The following is a 19,081-nucleotide window of genomic DNA, read 5'->3' as shown; positions in this document are numbered from 1 at the left end:
GGAATAGTCATTATACTCCCTCTCATTTATGCCTCTCATGAATCGCAAAATTTAATTAAACCAAGGCACAGCTATAACTAATACATGACATGACAGAAGAAGAAAACTAAGCCTGTTCTCTACCTTTATCCATGTGACGTCATGATACATTAGTAAATAAATAGTGGAAAGTTTGCAAAGAGTTCAGTAAATACCGCTACTCGTAATCCTATTTATTTACTGCTGGACAAATGTTTTCAAACTTCATGCACCTAGATTTAAATAAATTACTTATCATAACAGACAGTAAATGCTAATAAACGTTTGCGAGTGCAGCTGTCAAGTTCATCTCATTGCCAAATCAATTTAGGATATGTTTTAGCATTTTTTGATTAAATTGACAGACATACACATACTTAAGTAGACTCTTCATCCACACTGGATTTGTTGTATGCATTTGTATTTTGACTTTTCAACTAATTTTCGAAATAAAATGGTTTATTCATATCTCATACGACTTTACCATCGAAACTGTACCTATCTGACTTGCAATTTTGTAGAAAGGTACGTGTTCGCTATTTGGTACCAATAGCATGCCCTAGATGATCCCTTTTGTTACTAATTGGTCTTCCGTGATTATTGGCATCACTTCTCACGTTGAGTCAAGACTTTTCATGGAAAGAACACACTGAATCAGTGCTTCTGATAAGTTAAAAAATCTATTTAAAATTGGTCTAAGAAATTACTAAGGTGCACAGGCGTCTGGAAGTCCTAAATCTGAAAGAAAAGTTCATTTTTTTTCAAATGTTAATAGAGTCTCATTTACATTTAGCTGTCTCAGACAGTAGATTATATTGAGATGCTATCGATAGATAAAAATGCAGCGCTATCGTTGCACAAAGTTTTTATAACTGCTTTTTATAGTTTTATCGGTTTTTCATGAAAATTTTGTTAGTAATCCAATTTTTTGCTCGACTTTTTTGAGTTTCATCTTTCTTTTGATTCGCTTCTACTAGTCTTTATTTTTATTCGCGAATCATTCAGGGTTTTGATCAGGAAATAGTCCTCGCAGTCCGATGAAGGTCAAATGTGTGGCCAACGACATCCTTCATCACTTGTAATCGGTGCAAATGGTTGATGCCTAGTACTGAGTTCGCGAACAGCACTTCACGGGTCAATACGTACGTGCCCTAAATTTTTTATTTATCTTTCTAGAAATATCTACCTATTTTAACAAGCTTGCCGATTGCGAGAATTTATTGTTAAGCCAGCTATTGTTCCTTTCTGTATTCGTCTATATTATTTTTATTGATGGCGATGAACTTGTTTTTTCGCCAATGTGGGCACAGTATTCCGTCAATTTTACGTGCATAGTTTGAAAGAAATAAAATGTTAATCCAGTTGTTTTGTCCTTTCTATACTCGTGATTTTGGTGTTTCAAATAAATTGTTGTCAAAGTCATCCTGTCAAGATCTCGTACAATAAACATAGTGTGGTCATCATTTGTCCTTTCTCGGGTCAAACGACCATGCGCAGACGCAGACTTTAAGTTTATAGGTGCAAAAGTGACCACTTGAACACGTGCGGTAGATTTGAGTGACGAAGCTACAGGAAGGAGGGACCTGTGAAGTTGCTATTCAGTACTTGTCGTGTTGATATTAAAATTCAAGCATGTTTGCTATCAAAAGTTGAGTGTACATAATAATATTATGGTTCCTTGGTTATGAGGTCAATAGTAAAAGGAATGTCCAATTAATCCTCCAAATACTTCGGAATACGTTTAAATGAATTATTGTTTTGCTAGCGAACTATTATTATTATTATATCGACAACATAGATTTTATTTTCATGCGAGTTGATTTCTTTTTGATGTTGATAGAAAAGGTCGAAGATTTCTCGAACAATGTTTCATTGAACAGTTTATTATATGATAATGGATTCGATTATGATAAAAATAATATAGGACTTACAATCGTTATGTGAAGTATCTCTGTCAGATGGCACGTGCGAACTTGAGTGTAGTCAGCAAATAAGCTCAATGATTATTATTTTTATTCAGATGTCGAAGCTATTTTTAGTTATGAGAAGCTAACGAGCTTAAAATTATTTATTTATTATTCTTCTTCACTGCTTTAACATAATATGATTATGTTAAAAAAGTTGGTTTTGGTAAATAAGTTTTATCTGTTACACATCTCAGTCAACCGGTTCCTTATCTTATTCATTACCTTACTCTTTGTGATTAAACCACTGAACCGATTTTGATGACATTTGGTAGAAATAGTTTTCCGGAAAAGGACAAAATAATTTTTAGCCCGTTTTTGAAACGTAGACGCGCGCGATAAGGTTTTTGTTTTTGTATGACAGACAAAAATTCACGCAGGCTTAGCCGCGAGCAAAAGTCAGTTCTTATTCATAAGTGCCAATATACTGGTCAGAATTGAATACATAAATATATTTGGATTAGAACTAAAACAAAGATGCGAAAGTTTTTTGCTGTCTCTACAGCTACAACAAACTGCATTGACATATTATTGTAAAAGAAATGCAAGCTCGTATCTACTATAGTCTATAGCTGGCCACAAAAACGTGATAGTGGTGTATAATTAGCAATGCTGTGTCATTCCATCATACGTAAACACGTGCTATCTCGGTTTACGAGCATGATCAAACGCCTTGACACGATGTTACGCCCCAATTTGCGTATTGTGTCTAAGAAGGAAGATTCCTTGTTTTGGTATTATGGAATTTGCCGAAATCTGGAAGCATATGACATGGGAAGTAAGATACTTCCCTGATTGTGCACTTGCTTGATTGTAAAGAATAGATTCCTATGGGTTTACGAGCATGATCAAAAGCCTTGACACGATGTTACGCCCCAATTTGCGTATTGTGTCTAAGAAGGAAGATTCGTAGTTTTTTTATGCATAAGATACTATGTAAGAACTATTTGTGAAAACTATTTTGGCAAATGTGAAGTTTAATTGGTAATAAAAACCCAACCGGTGAAGGTCAAGTTTATCCCGAACGAAATTAATGAGAAGAACATAGGAGGAGTTCGAAGTTTTCCATCCAGTGCAAAGCAATATTAGTATAGTAGATAAGCTTGGTGAACATAAGTAAATGAAGGTTTTATACTTAACACTCGTACGTTACAACAAACAGCTCACGTACTAATTCGACCGTATAAATTCGATATAAAAAAGCATAGGAGTTTAGCTTATCGGCTTTTAAACCCGCGTTCAACCCCCAACAGGTCAACGGCTTATACTTACGTAATTTGGGAAGGTTGCTGGATTATAGTATAATGACTTTGACTTAGTAATGCTAGGTTAGTTTTAGGTATAAGGGTATCAAGGTTTCCCGCCAAGGACGCGCGAGTAATGGCGTGGGTGACTGACAGTTTTCTTTTTAAAAATGTTCAGGTCATTGGCGCACGGCATTGACTTGACAAATGCCTTTATAGGCTGTATGGTCTATGACCTTTGCCTGCGGCCTCAACCTCCTTGCGAGAAAGGCTCGAGCCAAGATAGCGACATCTAGTGCGCTGAAACGATTTATCTTTTATACTAATGTTAATAAGTTTAAATATAATGATAAATATATTATTTTAATGATGATAATTTTATCCAACGACTGGGGCCTATTTTATTTATCACCTAGCTCTATGTCTGTCTTATCATACTATTTTCGGGTATCCTTTATTTAATCTGACCTTTATTCTGCCCTTTTTGCGACAGGCACCCGAAAAAAGAAGTATTAGATCTGTCGCCATTATGCTCGTTAAAGACAATGGATAGCCTAATTTATTTGTTGTACCAGGTCACGTTTTATTTTGGGAAAAAATCGTTCTATTCATCTGCGAACCGATTGTTTCTGCGATGCTCTATACCACCACTACATAGTTAGGTAAAGGAAATCTAACTTCACAAGTACATATAGCTAAACTAGACACAACTACAATACTATATTGCTTATTATAAGTTTCTGAATTTAAAGTGTTAAATAATATATTTTCCACTCTTACAGAGCGCTCAAGATCTATGCCCCCTATTATAGTACGCAGTTACGCACAATTTAAACATGATTGCGCTAATATCGGACTATAGAAATAGCAATAATGTTTATTAATAGCTATTGGATTGGCCCGCCTTTGACCCAGCTTCGTCACTGCAGTTCATAGATCCCGCATACTATCATACTTCCCTATATTGTTTCCGCTACAATCTAAAATTGATGCGAATCCAGCGTTTCTTTCCCTTAAAAGTTATTTTATTTTGATACTATATTATTAAATAATCTATATATATAAAAGAAAGTCGTCTTAGTTACACCACTTATAACTCAAGAACGGCTGAACCGATTTAGCTGAAAATTGTCAAGGAGGTAGTTTAGAACCAGGAGAAGGACATAGGATACTTTTTATCCCGTTCGAAATAAAAAAAAGTCTGCTTATTTATTGCCATTAAGGCGTAACAAAGTTCGCCGGGTCAGCTAGTCTATACTAATATTATAAAGCTGAAGTTATGGAATATGACGTTCAACCACCATAAGGAGCTATGGTGCATCTAATTTGCCAGTCTTGGTTTGTCTATACAGTGTGTCCGGGCTTGTAGTGATCAAACTTTAATGGCGTAATCTATGGACAATTTTATCGATGAAAATACTTCAAATTTGGGGCTTGACCCATTTGTCGCAAAATTACGAGGATTTAAGTTTTTAATTTTTAGTTTTCACCTCTTCCTTCAAAAACAAGTGAAAACGTGGGTAACTTAACATTAATAAGCGAATATTTGATATCATGCGATAGTCAATAAAATTATCTATTAGTAGAAGTAGAAAACGGACACAAGTTTCATACATTTTATGGAAGTAAGAATGGATTGAATTAGAAAAAGAAGATATTTTATGTAATTGAATAATTCACTGTGTTTAAACGAGCAAATCAAAGTCTAAATTAGTGACCGCCATCTATCGACGTGCTTTTGACGGTCGTTAACATTCATGAGAGCGAAGCCGTGAAAGGTTTCATTGGTCATAATTTAATTTAGTAATATTTAATTACATTTACAGAACTGTTTATAATATTAAAAAAAAAATGTAATTGAATCATTCACTGTGTTTAAACGATCAAATAGTATTCAAACATTTAGATAATAACGTTAAAAAAAACCATTTAAAAATCCTATGAGAACTTTTTCGACTTCTACACGGACGAAGTCGCGGGCAAAAGCTATTTGTAAAATCATCATCATCATCATCATCATTTCATCCATAGGACGTCCACTGCTGAACATAGGCCTTTGTAAAATAATTAGACTAAATTATTAAAAGTGCCTACCCAAAGTCATTATTCCACGCGGACGAAGTCGCGGGCACAGCTAGTATAGTATAAATTCGGCGAGCGGTTTAGAAGTGAAAAAATAAAATACCAACAGAATGAGGGTTTTCGCGATTGAAAAATCCGCCAGATGGCATGGCAATACGTAGACGGGAGGTCCAAATGCTGCATGATTGGTGGATTTTGACATATCTGTCAATGTCATGATTCTTATTGAAACCCTCCTCCTTTTTGTTGGATAATCGAATTCAATACTTTATCATGAAAGCAACAAAGATTCTGTTTATTGAAGCCTAATGGGCACAAAGCAGTAAACAAATAATTTGTAATCCGATATCATCTATTAGAGAAATCTTTCACATCGAATATCCGATTTCTCGATCTGCGGGCCTAAAAAGGCCGCTTTGAGCAATTCTTATTAGATTCATAATATGATTCAGATTTAAAAACACAAAATGGCCACTTGTCGGCAATTCATATTATGATTCGGATACAATTCATATTCGGCAATTCATTTATTTGACAGTTTTGTATGAGAAATCGTAAAATGGTCCACAAAATAGGAATTGCTAATGTGTCAATTAGCAGAATCATAAGAAGTTACTCGAGAGCAACATTTTACAATTCAGCTAGTTTGTAATTTCAAAAAATAAATTAATAATGGAAGATTTAGGCCTTTATGTAAACTTTTGGGAGCACGCCCGTATTATGGAAAGTGTTTTACATCGTCTAGGCTAGTATGGGGTGTTTGCAAAGGGTGCTTTTGACTTAGAATTGAGTAATATAATTAGAAATAGAAATGCATTATAAAACTTCAATTTATTTGTCGAAAAATGTGTACCTATACCTCAATCGATTCTTACAAGTATTAAGTAGGTTCCTACCTAATTTAAATCCTATAGTAAATAACTATCAAGGTATGAGTCCACGATTTAGGGGGAGGGTTGAGGAGGGTAGGGAGAGGGTAGCTATATAAAAGCAAAAAATTAAACCAACTCCAAAAAACCTACACTAAAAGGTAGAAAAATAATTACTAATTACTTATTTATTAGGACGAATTAATATTTATGTAGGTATACCATGATTGATACTTCTGGAGTTGGTGCCAAGATTATGAAACGTGTGAAGTTTGCCTGCACTTGCCTTTTTTTAAATAAAATTTAACTCATTTCTTGCTTTTTAGTTAACTAATTATTACCTTGATGTTACCACTGAAGGTAGGCAGTACATTGAGACCATATTCTTCATGTCTAGTGTAAATAATATTCCCTACAAAATACAGATTGGCAACCTAAAAAGACCTTAAACCGTCAGCCCACCTTAAAAACATGAATACAACTGTTGGTCTATTTGTACCTATAATATTTAAAGAATTAACCTCCAACTCCTAAGCATTAAGGAGTTGTACCTACCATGTTCATCATGATGAGATGATGACTATCTGATGCAAACACTTGAATTACTTTAGAAACTATACTTATCTATAAAATTAAAAGAATTATCCTCCAACTCCTAAGCATTAAGTTTTGCCTTCTATCATCAGCTCATCAATATGAGATGATGATTTCCAGGAGCAAATACTAACTTATGAAAAAGTTTGAAAGACGATATACGTGCCTATAAAATTTGAGGGTTGCCCTCGATTTCCCTAGGATCCCATCATCAGATCCTGACTTGGTGACAATGGGACCACCTCAGAAGTGAACCCTATCGAACAAAAAAAGAATTTTGAAAATCGGTCCACAATTGACGGAGTAATCGGTGAACATACATAGAAAAAAAAACATACAGTTGAACATATTATAACCTCCTCCTTTTTTGAATTCGGTTAAAAAAATATAATTAGCTGGATCACTATTCAATATTAAGAGGATATAAATATTTTCTTTTAAGTTTGAGTTCTATTTTAAGATAAATAAGTGCACAATTTTTTGAAGGACACTGTGTTTCCACAACAAAATGCATAAACGAAACCTTGCACAATCCCTCCCTATCACACTAAGCGAATATTGTTTCTTTTGTCAATAACATAAAATAACGCTTGGAATGTATGTCAACCACTTTATCGCCTAAATCATATGAGTTTAGTTCAAGCATAATATTCCGTGTCATAAACAATGGTATTGTTTACATTAACTTGACCTTCATTAGGTTGACACCTAACTTGTTGCCAGTCGTAAATAAAATAGTGAATGATTTTTCATTTCTCATTTTTGGCTTCTAAACTCAAATATTTTGATGTTATTAAATTACTTTTATTAATTTAAAACAAGATATGAGGTAATTGTTCAAGATTTTCAGTTTAAAATGTAAAAAAAGTCGTACAAATGATAACCGGTAAAGTACGGTTTTTATTATTCACATGTGGCAACATAGACGCCGAATATGAATCTGCGGATGAATTGAATTGCGGCAATTCTGCCAAAATGTAAGACCATTTTATGAAAATTAGAGGAATTGCTTATGATCTGCTATGAATTCTGGAAATGAATTCCTTTTAGCAATGTTGCGTGATTTGGCCTTTTTAGGCCCGCTGATATTCACTTGTTTCCGTAAATCTAATACAAGTTATTACAGTAGACTTTTGAAAAGGAATGAAGCAACTAGAAAGTCTAAACTTACCATCATCATTATCATCATCAGGTAGGACATTTATTAGAGTAGGCGTACACCGTTGATTTTTCATTGGCCGATAGTTTAGTCGGGCAGTTGATCAGTATGGGCATGTATGGGAGTGCGCACACTACGCCGATTGGATTTGGCCGATTCTTCATACAAATTAAAATCGGGCACAACTATCGGCCAACTAAAAATCAACGGTGTGCGCCTACTCTTAGTCTCCACTGCAGGAGCACGACGTCTACTTTACCAGGTAAATGGAGGATTTGGCACTCTCCACGCTTGCCAAACTTGCCATTACTGGAAAGTATATAGTGTGGTGACGGCAGAGTAGAATACATTTGTCACCAACCCCTACTCTTCCCGCGGGTGTCGTAAGAGGCGACTTAGGGACTACACATCAAACAGAGAATGGGCAGCAGCGCTCTCTGAAAAACATCAATCTTTTAAACTGCGATCTCCAACCCGCCTGCCAAGCGTGGAGATTATGGCAAAACCCTCCACTATAGTGGAGGAGGCTCATAGTCCAGCAGTGGACTGTAAAGGGCTGTTGATGATGATGATGATATAATTCAAAGCACCGAGATTAGAATAAATAAATAAATATCATTGGACATTGTACACAGCGCCATCTAGTCCCAAAGTAATCAAATAATCTTGTACAAAGCGAAATAAAATTTTATTTTCTCACTTAAACAAATATGCGTTGATTTACAAAATTAACTTACATTGTTATTTTCTAATGAATATTGAATAAACATCTCTATCAAAATCTCAACAATATCCTTTTTAAATAACATTTAATGAGTGCTTTATTATAAGTTCTTTTACTATCTTGACCAAACATTTGTTTGGGTGGTGACGGGTATGATTATTAATTACTGATTAATCACCAATAAAATAATTTGTGTTCCAATAAGTCTGTACTGTCACTGTGGGTCAAATGGCGCGTATTGGGATAGCCCTCCCAACAGTGGACTGCTATAGCTGATAATGACGTTGACGAGATAGGCCTGTCTGATAACTTATGATTTGGATAATGCTTTATAAAGAGTATGATTTATTGCCGTTTGACTTATTACTAGCTGAAAATCAGAAAAGTGAGGAAAATATCTTACGTACAATTTGTCGTAATGTTGTATATTATGTTGATTTTCCAAGATTTAATCGCCATAGTGCTATGGAGAGGGCTATGCTCGGTGTTTCTTTACGAGATCGAATCGGAAATGAGGAGATCCGTAAACGAACTAAAGTCGCTGACATAGCCCGACGGATCAGCAAGCTGAAGTGGCAGTGGGCAGGGCACATAGTACGCAGAACTGACGACCGATGGGGCAGCAAGGTTCTGGAATGGAGGCCACGTACCGGAAAACGCAGCGTGGGACGTCCACCCACAAGGTGTACCGACGACCTGATAAAGGTAGCAGGAAGGCGCTGGATGCAGGCCGCTACCAACCGTGCGATGTGGAAGTCATTGGGGGAGGCCTATGTTCAGCAGTGGACGTCCTGTGGCTGAAATGATGATGATGATCAATCGCCATAGAATAAAGTGTAAGTCTACTGAACTTGTGTATGATATAATAACAGCCTTACACCAATATTATCATTTAAATATTGCGTATTTATGGCAAGAAAGTAATTTGATTTCGCGTTCAAGAGAGTGGAATTTATTTGACACTATCGCACTGAGCGAGAATTTTAACTTTGCGTTTTACCCGGTATTTGCTGCCATGGTAAACCATTAGGTATACTTTATTTCTCAGCATAGCATACATGCTACAATATTTCTTTTTCTCTTTTTTTCGATAACAGTACGAAATTTTCGCGAATTAGTGATTGTGAGGCTTCCCTCAGTCTCAGATATCTCCAAATTTTCTAACATGTAGACTTGCTGTCAGTCAGGACTCGCCACCATGTCGGGGGCCAGGCCCCCTGAAAAATAACCCTAGATACGCCAATGGGACTCGCTTGATGGATAAATTGCTGACTGGATGATTAATCATCGAAAAAGATCGTCAGTTTTGAAACTTTATTTATCAATATTTTGTCGTCTACCTATTTTATTTGTGCTCCTTTCGTTTGTCTAAGGTTAATGAAGTAGGTACATTTTCCGCGCAATAGTAAAACGTTTTACCTGTGATGGTAAACAAAAACTGCTTAATCTTAAAGTCTGCAGAACCATTGTTGGATCACTAGAAATAATGACAGCATCGAAGTCGCAGTTCTCGCGAGCGTTCATCAAACACGCCGTCGGTTCATCGAATGTCAATAAACAATGCAAATACACTAGACTCGAGCAAACACTAGAACAAAAATAGTCGTGACAGTCTGACGGGCTCGAGAAAAGGAAGTCCGAAACGGATAGATAGACTTTTTGCATTCTGACGGTCGGCTTTCGAAAGCGCGAGTGTCTAATACAAATCGGCAGTCCAAATCAAATAGCGAGAAGCTGATTTATGAAATTGAAAAGAAATATTAAGCGTCTGTTCAAAACTTCAATCAAAAGGGACTTTTTCCACTTGGGAGAATATCCATTTTAGAATCTCAGATCCCATTATGCCCTATGCTCAGGTCTATTGATCAAAAATGCATATTTTCCTTTTACTACAAAGGTTCTGTTCAAAAAGTGATTATGCTATCGATAAAGGCTGTGTAGAGTATTTTTCGATTGACTGTGAGTTTGTTCAATGCCCTTTTTGAACAGACGCGCTCCTCAAATGTATTCGTGGCTTGATATGCTTAATGAACAACAAAATTCCAATGAAAAACGGTTAGTGAACTTAGAAAATATCTCGACTTTTTTGCGACACTATCAGGACCACACCCTAACAGTACAGGGTGGCCAGATCGACCTGCCCCATCGAACTCTGCACAGATCTTCCCACATTTCCTGTCGCTATCGCCAACACTAGTGATGTACGCTGACGTCGCAGACATTATCGGCCCCCCAGAGGCGCACCTCGATAGCGAAACGTTATTATCGTAAAATTATAAATACCCTAGTACTTGTCTGACGAAACGCCTTGTGAGATTGTGCTTATGTGCGCAATTGGTACCGTAGGCAAACAAAGTTGGACAAACTTTGGCGTTAGAAATAACGGCCTGAGAGTCATAATAAAACAGTTCTTGGGTTCTTCTGGGGGTAGAATAAAGATGTATTCTGTATTCATAGTGTAATTGGGCTCTCCTTAATCTCCTGCTGATAAACTTGATCTACTGTTTGAGTTATCCAGTGCACTTTGTAAAGGATTATGCAACGTAGTTTTAATGCATTCTAAACGTACACCGGGTTGATAGCATCCAACGTAGTTGCTTAATAGCTTACCTTCGTCCTTCTGTCTCAGTGGTTCTTAACCGGTGGTCCGCGGACCACCGGTGGTCCCTGGAGGCATTCCAAGTGGTCCACGAAGACATCGTAATTAACAAGTGACGTGACATGATGAGTCGAGTCAACACAACGTAAACGGCGCACAGTGGGCCAGAAATCGACCTCCCCTTTCATAGGATTTTGGAAAAAACTGACAAGACAGTTTGGTAAAATGGTCCCTCGTGACTTAAAGGTTAAGAACAACTGTTCTAATTCTATCTAGTTCGTCCCTTATTAAACTTTGGTCACATTTTCTCAATACACGATAAAAGGTGAAGATTTGCGATTAGTCTGTCTGTTAACCGTTTCTTTCAAGTATTTATAAGATGCATTGATATGTACACGACGTCTTTGTAAATCTTTTATTATAATAACTATTGTGTCTAAAGATATTCGATCAAACTGAAAACAGACCTAAGCTATTTAAGTTCTAAATCTTTTATTAGCTTTGCGGGCCGACAAAAGCTGTAACTTTCACTGGCCGCTTTTAGCTGACTGTACTCAGAGTACACTCGGCCTGTGGTCGTCAACCTCGCCTAAATCTAGACCTTAGGTAGGTACAAACTTTTTACGATCTGAAGCATGCGTGAGTCGTAAAACTTCTAGTGTTACCTTTGTTTCTATATCATGAAATTCTCTTTCATGTTTTAAAACAATAAATATTTCAAAAGTTTGGTTTTTAGTTTCCGATAAACGCTTTGATTTATCTGGGAATTCATTTACTCATTGTAATGGGTGCAATTTTGCAACTAGAATGTTTAGTTTTATTCATATTCATCATCATCATCATTCAGCCACAGGAGGTCCACTGCGGAACTCCTTCAAGGAGGAAGGGGGGAAGGTCTAGTTTTATAGACTTTACAAAATGATTGCAACTTCTATTGTATGTTTTGAGATGCTTTCAAATATTTTCATCATAAAAATTTGTCATGACTATTGAAAATATCTACTCGTTACCCGACTGCGCCAGAAGGAGGGTTATTTGCAAACTTTTTTCTTGTGTGATAAATTATTTCAAAGCACGTGACTACGCGTATTTAGATGTCATTAAATGTTTGTTTGAATATATTATTATTGTTTATTGAAACGTTTTACTGCATTGGCGTCGCGTACGGTCCACTATGGCTGATTTAGAGCGCCGTAAAGTCTGTATAGTGTAGTCTACGCGAAAAATTACTGCCGGCAAACCGCACCACGTGTATGGCATTGGCACACGACAACCGCATTTGAATTCTAATGTCCAAGCCGTAAATTTCAAAATCGGTTGAGTCTGTGATTGTTATCTAATGCGATTTGTATGATACTAGCGTCTCGTCCCGGCTTTGCGCTTGTAGTTGGTGAATGTTTCCCCCATCACCAAGAGATGGCGGTGTTAGAAATCTAGATAACGGTGACGATTTTTCATATCTATTAACGTGTAAAGCCCTTACACATAAAAGAAACAGACAGTTAAAATTAAATTATAAATTGCACAATCTCAAGTTTTGAGAAACAATCTCATAACTGGACAACTATATTACAAGCAAATAGTTCGTAGCCATTGTTAATATTTCACATGATCAGTTATATTTAATTAAGGCAACATTTCCAACAAAATGTCCGCCGAAGATATTGTCGCTTAGCAAATTCACAGGTCTCGGAAATGTGTCTTTTAGGAAGTGTGAAAAGTCGTCATCATTTCTAGGAATGACGTTTTATTTTAAGTAAATATCTTCTGACGTGTTCATTATGATATTATAAAAAATATTTTCTTCGTTTCTATCGTATGGGTATGTGAGACCTAACCTACACTGTTTTCGGGACTTTATAGCCGCCCTCGACACCTGACATTGCCTTAGTTGAATCCTAAAAATCATTTTGAAGTACGGAATCATGTCCCTTTTCAGAAATCACATTGATTCAAAACTCTTGACCAAAACAAAGAGATTATATATCCATACACATATTAAAATACATAATTATTTAATCCCTGATAAAAATACAACTGCTTCTGAATCATTCGTTTACACTGAATTGATTATAAAACTTACGAATTGGGAATCAGTTAATGTATGGCACCTCCTTGACTCCTAGTCACGATCAAAATAAATATGGTATTTTTTTTTGTTTATTTCTAATGATAAAATAAATTAATAACTTTTGGAATTCCCCAAATCGCCATTTAATCTTATTTTAATTATTTTTGCGAGACTCGTTCTTGTTTGTAACTTTCTAATAGGTTTATTTATTATGGCTACATACCATTTAAAGAAACCTACCTGATAAATTGACTTCATAAATAATGATTTGTCGTTTATTACAATGACACTTCATTACAAAACTGTTCCCACCTCTCGTTCCCACCGCTGCAACTCCTTGTTAGCCAGGATGTACAGCTTGACCGCCAATAAAACCCAACCAGTAAAGGTCAAGTTGTCCTGGAGGAAAGTTAGTGTCATTTGACCCGCAACGAAATTAATAAGAAGAACATAGGAGTTCGATTTCCTTATAGTGCAAAGCACACTTCATTAGGCGATACATATTCTAGAGTTAGATAATCTGTTTAATCTCAAATTACCGCAAACAATACGTCACGACCTTTCTTGTCTGTCCGTCCATCATTACCATAGATAAAACTCGCTCACACTGATATATTAGTTCGTCACTGATCGTCACCCCGGTCTGCACCTTGTGCGATTCCTTGGCCATTATTTTATGAATGGAGTAGTACAACTAGTTGTGTTTATCATTTGTTTGTTTTCGAACGTACGCGCAAGTTGCGCGCGCAGTTTGCTATTTATTATCTGTGACCAATGCGGTTTGGAGGGAAAACTTTTGTTGTTTGTGTTTGCAAAAGTTTTTGTGTTAATTAATATTTCTTTAGAGAAACTTGTTTATTTGGTTGTGATTTAGTGATTCAGTGTAGTCAGTGGATTTTTGTTATTGTTTTGTAAGTATCTAAAATTTTGTAATTTTGTCTCTATTAACTCATTAGTCTTACACTTTCGCTCAATCTTTGAAATCTTTAATCCTTGCCCCGCGTGCATATTACAGAAATTATAACTACTTGTTTTTTAATCATTTTGTAGTTAAAGAAATTTTATTGCTATCTCAAAAAGAATTACTTTATTTCACTTAATGAGGAAAACATTTTATTTTTATCATTTTAGAATAGGTGATTTTTAACGTCTTAAAAAAATTCTGTCTGTTCGGTTGATAACATTTTTATCAAATAATACGCAAATAAACTTATATTTGAAACAACAAGTAATTAATACACTTTAAACGGATGCAATTTTATCTTTGTTTACGTTTTTTATTAACGGCCAAAGAATTTTGTGGACAAATTAATTAGCACGCCTCTAGTAACACTTATCGTCATTTGTCACTATAGTACAGTCGACTACAGCAGACTATTACGTTTTTGTCGCAAAATAGCACTTATAGCCACTGAATAAGATACCATACTGTTCATCTTGTTGTGCTGTCGTCTGTACACCTACTCCTATGCTCTAGTGATGCGATAAAAAATGTTTACCGTTTGACATAGTAGGATAAAGTGCAAAAAGCAAGTGTTTACTTTTTTTCAAATAAGTTATTGTAAGAAATGATTTCAATAACTGTTTATGTCGACAGGGCTGATTGTTTAGGATTCTTTATTTTCGTTTTTTTTTATTTTATTCATAAAAACATTATGAATTTTCTGCGAATGACAGTATTTGTATTAACTGTGACTTCACTTTCCAGTTAGCTTAACCAGTTGTTTGACATATTATTATATGCATTATTGTCATATCTCAGATATCATTAAAATCATACTTACAAACCAACTTCTATCCAGATTTTTTTTCTATGAACAAATGTATTTGCGAGAATTGTTATTATTTTCAAATGCGATACTTTGTCTAATGATGTTAAATGGATTTTTTTTTCTCGAATAGATTCTAATTTTTAACAATGGGGTACCCTTGCCTACGTGACCTATCCCTCGTCCAAAACTTTGGTCATGTCAAACTGTCGATTTCACTATCAAATTAACTTATGTAATTTTTTTGGTTATTTATTAGTGGTGTATGTATGATAATGCTATATCTGCAAAACTAATATAGTGGTATTTTAAGTGTTAATAAAAAAAGAAATGATAACAATTTTTTTTGTAGCAGAAACAGTCATCAATTTTAAGGTGAAGAGAATTTAGTTAATTTTGTTGGAACAGTACTGAAATGGATAAGTTTCAAAAATAACAGTTAGGTATTTAATCAAATCAACTTAAATTATCAAAAATAATGGCTACAAGAATTTAAGTAGGTCCGTAATGTAATAACGTCCAAATCATCATTAATTGTTCAAACTTATTTGACCCCGACCTAACTGAAGTATAGTAGAGTTATTTGGGTACAGTTAAATTTGTTTTGAAGTAAAATTTCTCGTGTATCACGCTATGATTTGCCCAAGATTAGATCGCAAACCTGTAATTAAGTTACGACAATATTACCCAACGAAATGTTTTGCTGTTATAAAATGCTCGCTTAGATGACACAACGGCAAAAAGGCTTGACAGGAGCTAACTAGATTAAGTTTATTTGGAAGTTCCTCAAGATGTTAAAAATAAAGGCATTTTCACGTATTTTTCTTTTTATTTTTGCGAGTCGTTGTCTTTTAAAAAGCACTTTCTCACGACACAATATTGACCCTAGCACTGTTTCGGGACAATAAATGGGCAAGTGCTGAGAAGAAACAGCGCAAGAAACTCAGTCACTATTGTCAGCCTCTTTTTCAAGGGTTTACAGTTTTTAAAAGAGATCGCAGAGAGTCCCTCTCTTTAAACGCTTGCATTGCATTGACCTCTCATAATGTGATAATCTGGATGTTGCGGAAGAAACTATCGTTTAATGTATCTCCATTGTCTAGGACCTTGGTGTCAGTAGTTGAAATGTGAGATTATTTTATCTTCTATTAAACTAAAAAATCTGACGGGACAAAGTTCAGAATGACACACGCATTCTAACTGGTGGTTACCCTAGTGATTGCTGAGGTGATCAGGTCAGGTCAGCAACAAAATTAAATTGTAATTATCAAACATAACAAATACAATGATTAGTGAATCATTCAAATGGACGCTATCCTGCTACTCTCTCTTATATTGCGAACATTTAAATTCAGCTTTACTTTGACAATGATGGATGATGGTTTTCCTTTACCTGTTTATTTCGCACCATTGTGCAACATGAATGAAAAAGTTTTAAGTGTACTTGTATCCTCTACAGTAGTTACAACTTTGTTGTTTTACACTTTGTTTTTTTTCTAAACCATTATTTGTCGGATATAATGTAACTGTTGGTTATTGAGGATCGACATAAAATGTTTATGTGACAAGGTGTTTATAATTTTACGTATAAAAGAACTAGCAACATACTAACATAGTTTCTGCCAAATGGCCAGAAGTATAGAATTTCGGAATGTCCATTTATTGATAGAATTTTATCAAAAGTGCAACTGTTTGCTTTACAAGTTTACATGTCGTAATATAATAATGTACTTTAAGCTAATTTTGTGGTTATAGTTGTTACTATGCCGGTCACAGACATGTGTTAATAAGAAAGAATAAAATGTGCGTTTCTTATTGTAAAGGAACATCTTTTTTTGCAAAGAAGCATATAAAGGACGAGTTTCGTTGATGAGTTGCAGCAATGAACATCTTGAAAAACTTTGAAAACAGTTTTTGAAAAACTTTGAAAACAGTTTTTGAAAAACTTTGAAAACAGTTTTAATCTTTATCTCAGCCAGTGCCTGATTTTGAGACGTCAAACAAAAATCAGCGAGACTTCAGATTTATATGCTCTGTCACGTTATAATAAATTAAAATTAAAATACGTAAAGCATATGACCACATGTCTGTGCCTGGCATTGTACTACTGTTCCTGGATTTTCTTCAAAATAATATCAATGAGTCAGGGTATTTAATAGTTTGTTTTTCCATTCCAGATGACATCAGGCCTGCATGGCCACAGCCACCAGATCTCGCAGCCTCCCCACCATCTGGAGCAGACCACTGTAGCCAAGGAGAAGACCGTGCATGGCAAGGAAAAGACCTTCAAGGTTGGTAGACCACCAGTAGAGCATCTGATCGTAAGGGACTGCGCACATTACCGGAACGTCACGGCAAAGGACGTTACATCATCATTCGATATGTAAAAATCCCTTGTCGTGAATATGCGCAGTCCCTAAGGTGTTCAATGGTGTCACCTTGTAGTGATGGTGGTTTCCTGATTAACTTTAGAAGGCTGCACATGATTTGGGATAGGAAGCAAAATGCTTAATCGAGTTGTCCCCAACGTTTAGTTTTTCAAGACTTAGAAGTAGGAGATAGGATGAAAGGTCAAGAACTGTGGATTGCTCGGCCGATGCAAAGTTCATTATCATCGTATGTATTTATGTCAAAGTCAAGGGAAGGTTGTAATCAGGGGGATTACAACTTACCCTTGGAACTTGTTTAGTTTTTTTACACCTTGTTCTCTCTTGTTGCTTGAAAGCGAGAGCGAGAGGAATAATATGACATTTCTACAATAATTGATTTTCCTTAAATTATGTTATATGAAACCGGAACAAAAAATAATAATGACAATAACAATGAGTTCGAAGTCAAACATGATTAGTTCGTTGGAATCTATAAATAAAAATAATTTAATCTCTTATGATTCAACTCGTATATTTTTTGTTTGATCTGGGTGACAGTTAAACGAGGGCAATTTAGTCCATTTTCTTTATTATCAGCGAATAAAGCTGCGTTCATCATATACACGCAGCACTGAGAGTGGAGCTGGATGCAGGAAGTTACAGTGCGAATTTTTCGTTTCATAGTTCTCTAAGAAATCTTGAAACTCTTACATATTTTTTTATTTCTCTGTTCTTTTAGAGCATTTTGAATTATAATGCTGTAAACCATACAATATAAGCAAATAGCAACCATAATTTAAGATGGTTGTTTCGCTAGAAAAGTTCTTCCCAAAAACTAAAGAGGACTGTTGTTTGAAAAGAATATGTCCTGGCCAACGCAGGATGTGTAGGCCATATGATTAATTTACCTCTGGTAAATTAAAGAGGGTCGTGCTTTTGTAGTGGAGACTAAAAGACGATGGCAGTCTTAAACATTATCGCACAGGGCTAGCGGTAAATGGAGCGACTCTATTGGTTCTTTACATACACATCCCTCGCTTCGCATCCTCGCACATCTCTAGCAGAGAGACTGGAGACGCAGACTAATCCTGCTACAAGTCCGCACCAAGCTCCGCATATCCGCAAACGCACCTTAACAAATCGTGAAGTGTCTGACAAGTTCATCCACTGCATTCAAGTTGATTCATACCCGATAATTATTATCAGTCGCTATTAGGGAGTGCGAGTGTAAACATTAGTTAGAACTCCCCAGTAGTAATCTTCGATTGTTTATTATTAATATTGTTTTCCTTGACTTCCTTGGACATATTTTCGGTAGTGCTAGTAAAGAAAAGACGTGTTGTGACATGTACGTTGCGGTGGTGGATACTAGGAGGCTCAGTAGAAGCTACAGTGACAGTTTAGCTCTTCATGAGTACTATGAGGTTGGTTTTGTTTAGTAATTTTGATGCAAGGCAATGCTAATACAGAAATATTGTGCCAGGATCTTAGTTACAGAATTTCTTTGACAAAATATATTAATCATGGTATTCTATTATTTAATGTTTAGTGCATTTTTTCACAGATTGGTATACATTTCTTGTTCTTGCTTTATGTTCAGTGATACGTTGATAAATAAG

At 35.6% G+C, this 19,081-nt stretch overlaps 1 protein-coding gene across 17 annotated transcripts in view; it reads left to right on the top strand.

The window, feature by feature from the left end:
- The window catches only part of Wnk (Wnk kinase), a 90,533-nt gene that overhangs the window by 12,031 nt on the left and 59,421 nt on the right, over positions 1-19,081 (top strand). For 15 of the 17 annotated variants that reach the window (XM_028307241.1, XM_028307236.1, XM_028307227.1 and 12 more), the window contains exon 3: positions 17,271-17,384. In XM_028307241.1, coding sequence (XP_028163042.1) covers positions 17,271-17,384 — 114 coding nt within the window. Of the gene's footprint in view, positions 1-13,979; positions 14,236-17,270; positions 17,385-18,769; positions 18,887-19,081 lie in introns of those variants that run through there. The other 2 variants (XM_028307239.1, XM_028307240.1) reach the window with 2 other exon arrangements.

This window comes from Ostrinia furnacalis, unplaced genomic scaffold (assembly GCF_004193835.3).
Source record: "Ostrinia furnacalis isolate ACB-3 unplaced genomic scaffold, ASM419383v2 OfSCF2147, whole genome shotgun sequence".
In the NCBI taxonomy this organism is placed as follows: Eukaryota; Metazoa; Arthropoda; class Insecta; order Lepidoptera; family Crambidae; genus Ostrinia; species Ostrinia furnacalis.
Note: the sequence above shows the minus strand (reverse complement) of the source record. Positions and strands in the feature narration are given on the sequence as shown.